The following is an 11,843-nucleotide window of genomic DNA, read 5'->3' on the forward strand; positions in this document are numbered from 1 at the left end:
CCATCAGCCACGTTGGGAAAGGCAGGACAAACTGTTCCTCTCGCGTCTCCAAGGGAATGCAGCCCTGCCAACAGCTTGATTTCAATTCCGTGGGACCTTGTCAGACTCAGACCTACAGAACCATACGTAAATTCCTGCTGTTTTAAGCCACTAAGCTATGGTAATTGTTGGAGCAGCAATACCCAACTAATACGGGTGGGAACCAAGAATCCCCATGTTTTTCTTTTGTCTTTAAATATATTTTTATTGATTTCAGAGAGGAAGGGAGAGGGAGAGATAGAAACATCAATGGTGAGAGAAAATCACGGATCCGCTGCCTCTTGCACGCCCCCTACTGGGGATCGAGCCCGCCACCTGGGCCTGTGCCCAACGGGGACTCGAACCCGGGACCCTTCACTCCTCAGGCCGAGGCTCCATCCATTGAGCCAAACCGGCACCCCCCCCCCTTTCGTTTCCCAAACTATAAGAAAAAGTGTATGTAGAGTCACAGGGGAAGAAGTGAGCCACAGGGGAAATGGCCCCAGGAAACAGTTACAGAGGAGGAAAAAGGAGGGCCCTGGAGCTCAGGAGAGAGGGACGCGCCCTGGGGGCACGATCCGCACTCGGCCGAGCTGTGCGGTGGCTGACGGGCAGCTGGCGGGGGAGCCCGGACAGACCCACCTGCCCGTCTCCTGCTACTCATTCTTCCACCCTCGTCCGGCAGGCCCTTCGCCGGAGCCTGTCCCTGGGCGTCTGAGCCCTGCACCCCGCCAGCCTGTGGCCTCCCCGACGCCGCTCCGTCCGCGGCCACCGGCTGCCCCCGCGCCCACCACTGCCCCCGGCGTCCGGCCCGGGAACCCCTCGGCGGGCACTCCCTGCGCGGCGGGTGGGGCGGGCAGCGCCCTCACAGACCCGTCGGCGACCCCGGGCAGCTGGGCAGGCGAGGGCGCGCTCAGGCAGCCGCCACGGCCGGTGGGGCCTGAGGACTAGGGCGGGGCTGATGGAAGACGCGCTAACGAAGGTGAAGCCAAAGCCGGCAACGTGCACTGGCGAGCCGAGGGCCCGGGGGCGGCGGAACCTGCATCCACCCGCGCGGCCCCGGAGCAGGAAAGGCCCACCGCGCAGCGTTAGGCGGCACCGTCCGGGACGGGAGGGGGTCCGGGGGCTCCCACGCGAGCCCGACCCCCAGCCGCCTCCGCCCGGAATCTCCGGCCCCGCGGGCCGCCGCAGCCCCTGAGCTCCGCCCGAACGCCGGAAGCCTAGGCTCCGGAACTTCCGGTAGTGACGCCTCTTCCGGCGCTGATTGGTTGTTGCTTTGACCCGCCCACACGTCGCACGCTCCCCCTACCGCGCGTGCGCGCTGTCAGTACGGAGCCTCAGAATGGCGGACGACGAGGCTTTGGGATTCGAACACATGGGCTTGGATCCCCGGCTCTTGCAGGTACCCCGCGGGCCGAGGGGCCGGCCTGGCGCGGGTGGCGGCGGGTGGAGGGCCGAGGGGCCGGCCTGGCGCGGGTGGCGGGGGGTGGAGGGCCGAGGGGCCGGCCTGGCGCGGGTGGCGGCGGGTGGAGGGCCGAGGGGCCGGCCTGGCGCGGGTGGCGGGGACTTGCCGGGCTGCTCGCGCCTGAGCCGCCCGCCTCTCCTAGGCCGTGACGGACCTGGGCTGGTCGCGGCCCACGCTGATCCAGGAGAAGGCCATCCCGCTGGCCCTGGAGGGGAAGGACCTGCTGGCCCGCGCCCGCACCGGCTCGGGGAAGACGGCCGCCTACGCGGTTCCCATGCTGCAGCTGCTGCTCCAGAGGAAGGCGGTGGGTGGCGGCGGCCCCTGAGCGGGAGGGAGAGGCCGGGTCGCCGTGGTTGCCCCCCCCCCCCGCCCGCAGTGCCCTCTTGCCATGAGCCAGGCCGTCCTCTGGCCTCTTGCCCGTGCGGGATGCCCGCAGTCCTCGGACCTGGAGGCGCACGTTCTGGGCTGGAGTCAGGTCCCTGGGCCCTAGTCCAGGCCGTGAGTGAGTCTCTGCTGTGGACGCGCAGTCTGTTGTGAACCTCCAGCCGCTGGCCTTTTAGAGTAACTTGGTCACCGGAAAGTCAGTGGCTCTTTTTGAGGGTCAGCACCTGGGGAAGAGCCCTCCGCCCGGGTTCCGAGGGGGGGAAGCCAGCGCTGGGCTGTGTTGGAGTCACAGCCGCTGGGTCAGAGCCAGGGAAGCACCGGGGGCCACGATGCGGGGACGCTGCCTGAAGTCTGAGCCCTGCTCTTGCAGACCGGCCCGGTGGTGGAGCAGGCTGTGCGCGGCCTTGTCCTCGTGCCCACCAAGGAGCTGGCGCGGCAGGCCCAGGCCATGATCCAGCAGCTGGCTGCCTACTGCGCCCGAGACATCCGGGTGGCCAACGTGTCGGCCGCTGAAGACTCGGCCTCTCAGAGGTGGGCGAAGGCACGGGGCTGGGGGGGGTGAAGCTGCCCAGAGCGGAGGGTGGGTGAGGTCCCGGCGTGCCTTCTCCCTGACCCTGAGGGGTGGCCCGCCCGCAGAGCTGTGCTGATGGAGAAGCCTGACATCGTGGTGGGGACCCCGTCGCGCATAGTAAACCACTTGCAGCAAGACAGCTTGAAGCTGCGGGACTCCCTCGAGCTGCTGGTGATGGACGAAGCCGACCTCCTCTTCTCCTTTGGCTTCGAGGAGGAGCTCAAGAGCCTCCTCTGGTAGGAAGAGGCGTGTGGGGGGTGAGCGGCACGCCTGCGGCAGGTGGCCAGAAGCCTAGCTGCCACGATGAGAGGCGCTTGGAGCTGGAGGCTAATGCAGGTCTGTTTTATTGTAGTCACTTGCCCCGGATTTATCAGGCTTTTCTCATGTCGGCTACCTTTAACGAGGATGTGCAAACACTCAAGGAGCTGGTCCTGCATAACCCAGTGAGTCCCCGTGCACCCACCTGCAGTCGCTGACGTGGGCACTCAAAGGGCTTGGTCCTCCTGCTCACCGGGGAGGACAGCTGTCACTGGTTTAGCCTCCCTGGTTCTAAATCACTAGAAGCCAGTAGTTCATCAACACCCTCTCCACATCTAAAATCATTGTATCCTCCATATGTCCCCTAGGGGTCACCTAAAGGTCTGAGCAGGGACCCCCAAGGGCAGAAAGGCTGCCTTTAGCAGCAGGGCCAAAGTTCTCTACTTATGAGACCTCGATTCCTGAGAAAGTGTTACTATAGGGTGTCCCGCTCACTGCAGTCCTGTGCTTGTGTTTCTCTGTTCTGTGCCCCAGGCACTTTGCATGTAGTGTTCTGTCTTTTGTACCCACAGTAGCCAGGGTCCTTTGAAACCTTGTGCCAGCAGGAGGGAACCATGGTGCCCTGAACAAGCACATGTACACCGTGGGTGGCCAGCCAGCGGCTTGTGGGAGCGTTTCTGCCTTCTTTCCTGACCACAGGCCTGTCCCCCCAGGTTACCCTCAAGTTGCAAGAGTCCCAGCTGCCAGGGCCAGAGCAGCTCCAGCAGTTCCAGGTGGTCTGCGGCACGGAGGAAGACAAGTTCCTGCTGCTGTACGCCCTGCTCAAGCTGTCGCTGATTCGGGGCAAGTCCCTGCTCTTCGTCAACACTCTGGAGCGCGGCTACCGGCTGCGCCTGTTCCTGGAGCAGTTCAGCATCCCCGCCTGCGTGCTCAATGGGGAGCTGCCCCTGCGCTCCAGGTGTGCGGCGGATGTCTCGGTTGGAACACGTTGAAGATGGGGATTGGGAAGGAGACACTATGGGTGTTCCTGTTTTTTAAGAGCTCAGAGGCCAGGCTCCGGGCTGGTAGACAGTCAGTGACTCTGCCACAGCCTCTCGAGGTGCCCACTGTCCCTCCGTCTTCAGCGAGGGGGTTGAGGCAGAGATAACGTCGGGGGAGAGTGTAAGAGGGAAACGGCAGGATGACGGTCACGGCGGTGCTGGGGCTGAGGCGCTGCCTCCAGCTCCCTCCTGGGGCTGACCCTCCCCTTTGGGCCACAGGTGCCACATCATCTCGCAGTTTAACCAAGGCTTCTACGACTGCGTCATAGCGACTGATGCCGAAGTCCTGGGCGCCCCGGTCAAAGGCAAGCGCCAGGGCAAAGGGCCCAAGGGGAACAGGTGCGTCCACATTTTTGTCCTTCTAGCCCTCCCCAGGGAGACTGGAACCAGAGTGGGAGCCAGGCTTGGCTGCTGGGCCTGGAGGAGGGGCAGGAAGGGCTCACCTGGTCCCTGGGTGATTGGAACACTGGCAAGGGAGACAGCCCAGCCAGCATTGGGTGCAGCTGTGACCTGAGGGGGAAAGGGAGCCTGCAGTCTGCCCAGTGGGTTCTTGGGTCACCTGTGAGGTGGTGAGTTCCGCTGTTGCCTCAGAGCTGGGGGCAGGGCCAGGGTGTGGCCGCCCCTCTGCCCAGCTCCTGGGACAGTTCTGGATGTAAAGAGTCTTACACTGTTAGGGCCCTGGGGCTCCACACGGGCTCAGTTCAGAGACCCTGCTGATGAAATGAGCTGTCGGAGGCCAGTGGGAGAGCGGGGGCGAGTCTGCTGTGGTGTCTCCTGCAGGGCCTCTGACCCGGAGGCGGGGGTGGCCCGGGGCATAGACTTCCACCACGTGTGTGCCGTGCTCAACTTCGACCTCCCCCCCACCCCTGAGGCCTACATCCACCGAGCTGGCAGGTAGGAGAGCTGCATGGCAGGCCGGGCCCCTGGGCTGTGGGCGCCCCCAGGACTCAGGCGAGACGGGGGCTGGGCTGTCTCTTTGCAGGACGGCACGTGCCAACAACCCAGGTGTAGTCTTGACCTTTGTGCTGCCCACGGAGCAGTCCCAGCTGGGCAGGATTGAGGAGCTTCTCGGTGGAGGTAAGAGCAGGGCCAGGCTGCGCCCGGATGCCTTGGACCCAGTGGTGGGAACGGAGCAGGGACAGTAGTGTGACCGGCTGCCACCCTCCTGCTCACCATGCTTGCCCCATGTCCCTCGCTGCATCCTCATCCTTCCCTTGGTAGCAGGCACTGCCCCTTCACAGATGAGCAGGCCCAGGTCCTGAGTCACACTGACTGCCTGCCCTGGGCAGAAGGGCCGAGGGCAGCAAGGGGGAGACAGGGAAGAGGCTGGTGGTGTCTCAGGAGGCAGCCCTGGGAGAGGGAGCTCTGGGGCAGCCAGGCTGTCAGAAGAGGACAGTGGAGGGTGGACGGGCAGGCTGCCCATCCCCAGGAGGTTAAGGGCGCAGGGTCCAAAGGCACCTTGGGGGAGGAGAGTAGGTGTCTGGGCAGGTCCTGAGGGTGAAGGATGTAATGACACCCAGGACTTGGGATTTGAGCTGCCTGGCCATCGGATCCTGGGGAACTGGTGTCCTGTTGGCAACACCAGGTGTCTTGCTCTGTGTGCACGTCACTTTGCAGGGGATGAGCCAGAGAGGCTGCTGCCTCATCCTGGGGAGGGGAGGGCACGGGAGGCTGGGGGTCTGCAGCCAGGACCGCTCATTGCTGCTTCTCCCCAGAGAACGGGGCCCCCACCCTGCTTCCCTACCAGTTCCGCATGGAGGAAATCGAGGGCTTCCGCTACCGCTGCAGGGTGAGTGCCGGGCGGACCGTGGCTCCTGTGGGACGGGGTATCCCGGGAGCCCATTGTCCTGACCGCGGTACCCACCCAGGACGCCATGCGCTCGGTGACGAAACAAGCCATCCGGGAAGCAAGGCTGAAGGAGATCAAGGAGGAGCTCCTGCACTCGGAGAGGCTGAAGGTGAGGAGGCGCCACGCTCGGTGCTGAGGCCTCAGCAGATGGGGCATTCGGTGGGGGGCGACTCTGAGAAGGACAGGTGGCGTCACGGTGACAAGGCTGCACTGCACTCCCGTGTGCCGCCGAAAAGGGAGCGTGCGGGACGGGGACGCGAGAGCCCATCAGCGGCTGCCCCTGGGAGCGGGCGGGGCGGCCGGGACGGGCGGCGGGACACCTCAGCCTTCAAATTCTAAACGCGCGTGACCCACGTGGATCCCCGTAAAGTCACAGGGAGACCAAACCCCTGCATCTCTGTCTCTCTCGTCAGACGTACTTTGAAGACAACCCCAGGGACCTCCAGCTGCTGCGCCACGACCTGCCCCTGCACCCTGCCGTGGTCAAGCCTCACCTGGGCCACGTCCCTGACTACCTGGGTGAGCGGGGCCTGGCGGGCCCGCGCTGGGCTGATGGGACCCTGAGCCGGGCAGGCGCACGCGCCACGCGGCCCCGGGGGGCGCTGTGCTCTGTGGTGGAGGCGGCGGCTCAGGGGCAAGGAGGGAGCTATCCTCGTCACACGGGAGCAAAGTCGGGCAGGGTCGGTGGCAGCTACTGAGGCCACGTGTCTCTTCCAGTTCCTGCTGCTCTTCGAGGCCTGGTTCACCCTCACAAGAAGCGGAAGAAGCCGTCCTCTAAGAAGGTCAAGGTATGCCCCCACCTCCCCCCGGCCTTGGTAGCAGCTATGGTCTCCCCCACCTGGTTCGTTGTCACCCCGGTCTGCGCACACCTTGGAGGAGAGTGGTCCCAACATCTGGCCAAAACTCCTGGCCGCAAGGTCAAAGCCGGGGGCTGGGGTTCCTGCCGCCACACATGCATGCCTTCAAGACGAGGAGGACAGGCTGTCTGTCCTGCTGCCATCCAGGCTGCAGGTGACCACAGCAGCGTCTGTCCTGGCCCTGGGCTGTCTGTCTGGGTGTTCTCCAGCTGACCTTCCACCTTCCCCCACAGAAGGCGAAGGCCCAGAACCCACTGCGCAGCTTCAAGCACAGACCCAGGGCGGTGCCCTCCTGAGTCGTCCAGGCGGCCTCAGCTATCTTCCTGGCCTCGTGGGCTGAGCACAGCGGGAAAGGAGAGTTCCCCCTCGACGGAGGGACTGATTCCCGCCCTGGACGAATGCTCTAGGCCCTGGAGCTGGCAGACTGTGGCCTCCCGATCCGTGGCTGCCAGGCCGCATTTTGTGCCTTAAAGACAGAATAAAGGTCCTGGCGCCTCCGTCTGGGCCTCCTGCAGGTTTCAGCCCTCTGAGCCCGCTTCTGGGAGGCAGGGCCTGGCCCTCTGCCTGCTGCATGCGGCCCTGTGGCCAGCAGGGGTAACCGTGCCGTCTGCAGCGGGCCCTGCGGCCTGGGAGATGCCTGCCTGGTCCAGGTCTCTTTCCAGCCCACACCTGCTCCCGTGCCTTCCTGCCTGGGGCCACACTGGCCAGCCTCCATCCCCTGAAGCTCAGGAACAACAGCTCACCCACAGGAAAGGGGGCCCTGCTCACCTCGGACCTGCTGCCTGCCCTCCTCCGGCCGCCGGGGATGCAGACCTGAGCTCCTGGCATTGCTGCTCCGTCAGCACCGCTGTGCGTGTGCCAAGTGCATGAGTGGTTCTGTGAGGCTCTCACACCTCGTTCATTTCTCTCCACTTGGCCAGGAGGCCCTAGGACAGCGGTTCTCAACCTGTGGGTCGCGACCCCTTTGGCGGTCGAACGACCCCTTCACAGGGGTCGCCTAAGACCACCTGCATATCAGATATTTACATGACGATTCATAACAGTAGCAACATTACAGTGATGAAGTAGCCACGAAAATAATTTTATGGTTGGGTCACAACATGAGGAGCTGTATTTAAAGGGCCAGAAGGTTGAGAACCGCTGCAGGGAGGAGAGGGTCCCCCCAGAGGAGGGCTCTGCAGCTGTCCTTGGTTGTGGCCCTCATATCAGGACCCCCATCTGCTCGTCAGGCCTCACAAGGCCAGGCTGCTGCGGGGGGGGGCGGGGGGGCGGGGGGGGCTGGAGCGGGCCCTGCCGCTGGTGGGTGTGAATGGCCAAGGCTGTGGAGAGTGTCCCTGCGCCCTGAGTTTGCAGAGGAAGGGTATCCAGGGCCCGGACATCTTCAGGCCTCACACGGGACACAGGCCCTCAGGGGTTGGGTCTGGTGCTGAAGTGTCCGCCCTTAATGAGCACGTGAGGGGTCCCTGGGCCGGGAAGGCAGGGGCAGGGCCAGCCCCTGAGCAGCTCGGAGAAGCTCAGCGTTTCCAGGCGACCCTGGCGCCCTGGGACTGTCGGGGGGTCGGAGTCCCGTGAGCATCTCCCCGTGGCTGGTACAATCACCGCGCCTGGATGGCACCCTGTGCCAGAGACGAGGGAGGGGGGCAGGCACAGCCCTGCGTGTGCGGAGCTTTGTGGGGAGTGAGGGGTGTCGAGAATCAGGCCTTCACCTGGCGGCCTGGCTCAGCCGTAGAGCATTGAGCATGCACCAGGAGGTCACAGCTGATTCCTGGTCGGCATGCGTGCCCAGGTTCCAGGCTCAGTCCCTAGCAGGGGGCGTGCAGGAGGCAGCTGATCAGTTCTTTCATCGATGTTTCTTTCATCTCTCCCGTCCTCTCTAAAATCAATAAAAACATGAAAAAGAATCAGGCCTTCAGTGTGCCCCCCCCCCAGTTCACGAAGCATCCCTCTGCCCTACAACACCTGTTGGGTCGGCCAGGGGCTGGGCTGGGGGCCAGAGGCAGCCTTCGGGGTGTCCAGGAGGTTACACAGCTCACCCAGCTGAGGAGTCCGGGTGCTGGCTGCCCGCGCAGGTGGGCCTGGAAGGTGGATGGGAACAGCATCCTGTGTGGAAATGGGGGGCTGCCATGTCTGAGGATGAACCGAAAATCGAAGGGGTCACAAAAATGGGCAAAGGCCGAGAAAGCGATTTCATTTACTTTTGAAAACAGTTCCTGTTCACAACAAAGGCGCAGGCGGTCTCTAGGGGGAGCACCGATGACAGGCGGGTAAGTTCCCGGAAACCCACCCATGAGCAGGTCAGAGGCGTCCCCCCTCCCGCTAGTCCCGTCGCAGAGCATTCGTGACTCAGAACCAATGACTCAGCTTTTGGGGCATCCGTTGACCCTGGGACTTTGGTCTCCAGGGCACTGTCCCAGGAGGAAATGACAAGCTCAAAACTGGGCAGGAGGGGCCTCTGCCAGATGCCACCCCCTGTGGAAGAGCTTCCGGCGTCCTGCCTCCTGGGGGCTGCGCTGCGCTGGTCACGCCATTGTTCGTGGGAAAGAAAGCGCCATCCACCCTGGGGTGGGGGTGCAGGGGCAGCCCAGCCTTCCTGCGTGCAAGGGGCCTGCTGGGCAGACGCGGCCGAGGGCGTCGCAGAGCTCGCCCCCCAGGAAGCCGTGGGAGTGGTGGCCGGCCGAGCTGGAGACCTGCACGTTGGGGTGGTCAGTCCTCGGGAGCAGCCTTTGTGGGGCCCGTGATGCGCTGCCTCCAGGGTCTCCTCTGTCGGGGGGACGCACCCCCACACCGGCTCCGCACACAGGCCCCTCAAGCCAGTGCACCTTCCGATCAGTGGCTTCTCTGAGGTGTCGCCCGCAGCGCGGGGGCCGGGCCTGAGCATCTGCACTCCTAGCGGCCGCCTTGCAGGATGGCTGATGCTGCAGACCCCAGGCCACCTTGACGAGCACATGCCCTCCCATTTGACGGAGGGAGCTGCCGGCCTCGCCGCCGGCTCAGTGGGGTGCACAGGTCTGTGGCCCTGAGTCCTGCCCTGTCCCTTCAGCCTCAGGTTCGTCCCTGAGGTGCTGTGAGAAGGGGTGTCACTCTAGCATAAGTATATCCCAATCAGTATTTGTGTTACACTAAACATTTAGATGGTTCATCTGAAACTCAAAACTGGCTGGTATTCCTGGCCGGTGTGGCTGGCCGTTGAGTGTTGGTCCAGGAACCAAAGGTTGCGGGCTCAGTTCGATCCCTGGCCAGGGCACATGCCTGGGTGGCGGGCTCAGTTCGATCCCTGGCCAGGGCACATGCCTGGGTGGCGGGCTCAGTTCGATCCCTGGCCAGGGCACAGGCCTGGGTGGCGGGCTCAGTTCGATCCCTGGCCAGGGCACATGCCTGGGTGGCGGGCTCAATCCCCCGTGGGCTGTGCAGGAGGCTGCCAGTCGATGCCCCTCTCCCATCCACGTTTCTCTCTATCCCTCTCCCTTCCTCTCCTAAAACAACACCACCACACTAGCTGGCGTCCTGCTTCTTGGCTAAATCTGGCACCCAGGAGCCTCCCTGAGCCCAGCTCGGCTGCGGTGCCCTTTCCTGGGTGTACAGTGGGCGCAGTAGCACCTGCTTGTCTTCACTCCCAGCGAGTGCCCGCGGCACTGCTTGCTGCCTGGACGTGGACACATCCTTCACTCAGAATCTGGGTTCCGACAGCCGGGGAAGGAGAGCCCACGTCTCAGCTTGCAGGCTGCTCGGCCCGGTGAGCCAGGAGCTAGCCAGCGCCAAGGCCCGGGCCAGTGCCTGGCCAGGCAGCACCCCACCCTGACCTCGGACTGGCCGCAGTCTGATGGCTCGGAGACGCACAGCCAGCCCTCGACTCCCGCGCTGGCTGCCTGTCCACACGGGCCCCCCTGACCCCCAGAGGCTCCTGTGCTGGTGGCCGCCCCTCGCCCCCGCCTCCTGCACTTGGGGACTGGGTTCAGGGCCAGGTCGCTCCTGGGCCTCTCGAGGAGGCCCCCGTTTCCAGTTATTAAACTTGTCAAGTCCGGCAGCAGACAGCACAGTGCAGGGGAAGCTGGGGACCGGGCAGCTCGGGCACTGATGGTGGCGGGGGAGCTTATCCGAACCCCTGAGGCGTCAGTGCGAGGATCCCATAAGCAATCAGTGCATCCTCGACTGCCCACGGAGGAGCTGAGCACGCACGTGGGGCCATAAACGTGCCACTCTGACACACTCATCCCCAGGATCGATTCCTCATTTAAGGAAATAGATGCAAAATGAGGAAATACAGTGAAACCCAAAGACGTCAACCAGACGCTTACTCATCTGACGAGATAGGGAAACCAGCGAGGTGAGTGATCGGCCTGTGGGACTCAGCCCAGCACTCAGCAGGCTGATAAGGCGCGGAGGGAGGCTGAGTAAGAATTGGGACGGGGGCACGAGGGGTGCAGACGCCTCTGTCAGTGTGAGTCTGCTCCACAGCCTGGCAGGCCACGTGCAAAGGCAGCCAAGTGGCAGACTGTGGGTGTCCCAGAGGGGACCCTAAAAGTCCATGCCGGGCTCCATTCCGAGGGGTTCCCCGGGGCCACCCTCGGATCGATGGGGTGGGCTGGGCCCCTAGGGCTCCACAAGGGCCACAGGAGCCTGAAGCTGCCCATGTCCTCCTCCCTGGGGGGACCCTGGGCAGACCCCCACATCCCCCAAGGTCCCTGGTAAGCCCACTCTTGAATGCACCCTGGTTGGCTTCCTGCTGCCCCTGGAACCCCTGTCTCAGGTGCTGCTGGGGAGACACCAGGAGGAGGGGAGACAGCAGGGACGGTGCCGCCCGGAGGTGCCCATGGAGGTCCCTGCACCGGCCCAGCTGTTGAAGCTCCTCTGCAGGCTCAGGGCTGCCCCCCCCCCTCCCCTGGCCCCCACCTCTGCCTGTCTTCCCAGACAGGTGCCTGCCCTTGGTGACCCTCCGACTGGGTCAGGCCAGGGTCCAGAAAACAAGGGAGGCAGGAGGTCCCTGCAGCTTCCTCCAGCAGGCGGCCACAGGGACCTTCCCCGGGCAGCCCGATAAGCTCCGCCCGGGCGCGGGGGCCAAGGTCGGCCTATCTTGGCGGCAGGCAGATCCCTATCGGAGGGCGAGGAGCCTGTTGGGTGGGGTTCCCAGCGACACCCTGGCCTCCGGGGGTGGGGGCAGAGAGGCTGTGGCTCCCACTTCTGGGTCACGGTCAGCCCCCAGCAAACCCCTCCTTCCGCCCAGAGGAGGAGACCGATGTCACTGCATCACGCCACCCGAGTGTCCCCTGTTATTGGGCTGTTAATATTAATTAACAACAGTTGCTAAGGGTGACAGTGCAAGGGTGTGTCCAGCCAGGGCCCGCCTGGTCCCAAGGGGGGGCTGGGGCCATGGGGGTCTGGGCCGCGTGGGGGTGGGGGAGCG

General features: G+C 64.3%; 1 protein-coding gene across 1 annotated transcript; it reads left to right on the forward strand.

Annotated features, from left to right (window-relative positions):
* The first annotated feature begins 1,260 nt into the window (after positions 1–1,260).
* DDX56 (DEAD-box helicase 56) lies at positions 1,261–8,343 on the forward strand. The gene is made up of 14 exons (XM_059655986.1): positions 1,261–1,420; positions 1,626–1,787; positions 2,238–2,398; positions 2,504–2,674; positions 2,791–2,881; positions 3,410–3,654; positions 3,956–4,075; positions 4,517–4,630; positions 4,719–4,813; positions 5,452–5,525; positions 5,605–5,694; positions 5,999–6,104; positions 6,303–6,373; positions 6,676–8,343. Exons 1-14 carry the CDS (start codon positions 1,361–1,363, stop codon positions 6,736–6,738), a joined length of 1,623 nt encoding a protein of 540 aa, XP_059511969.1. The 5' UTR covers positions 1,261–1,360; the 3' UTR covers positions 6,739–8,343.
* The last annotated feature ends 3,500 nt before the right edge of the window (positions 8,344–11,843 follow it).

This window comes from Myotis daubentonii, chromosome 10 (assembly GCF_963259705.1).
Source record: "Myotis daubentonii chromosome 10, mMyoDau2.1, whole genome shotgun sequence".
Classification (NCBI taxonomy): domain Eukaryota; kingdom Metazoa; phylum Chordata; class Mammalia; order Chiroptera; family Vespertilionidae; genus Myotis; species Myotis daubentonii.

Excerpts from the sequence above, each read along its gene's own strand:
- DDX56 (XM_059655986.1), top strand. The coding sequence starts at position 1,361 with ATGGCGGACGACGAGGCTTTGGGATTCGAACACATGGGCTTGGATCCC. Across the intron at positions 4,076-4,516 it reads AAAGGGCCCAAGGGGAACAG|GGCCTCTGACCCGGAGGCGG; the intron begins GTGCGTCCACAT and ends TGTCTCCTGCAG. Across the intron at positions 4,814-5,451 it reads TGAGGAGCTTCTCGGTGGAG|AGAACGGGGCCCCCACCCTG; the intron begins GTAAGAGCAGGG and ends GCTTCTCCCCAG.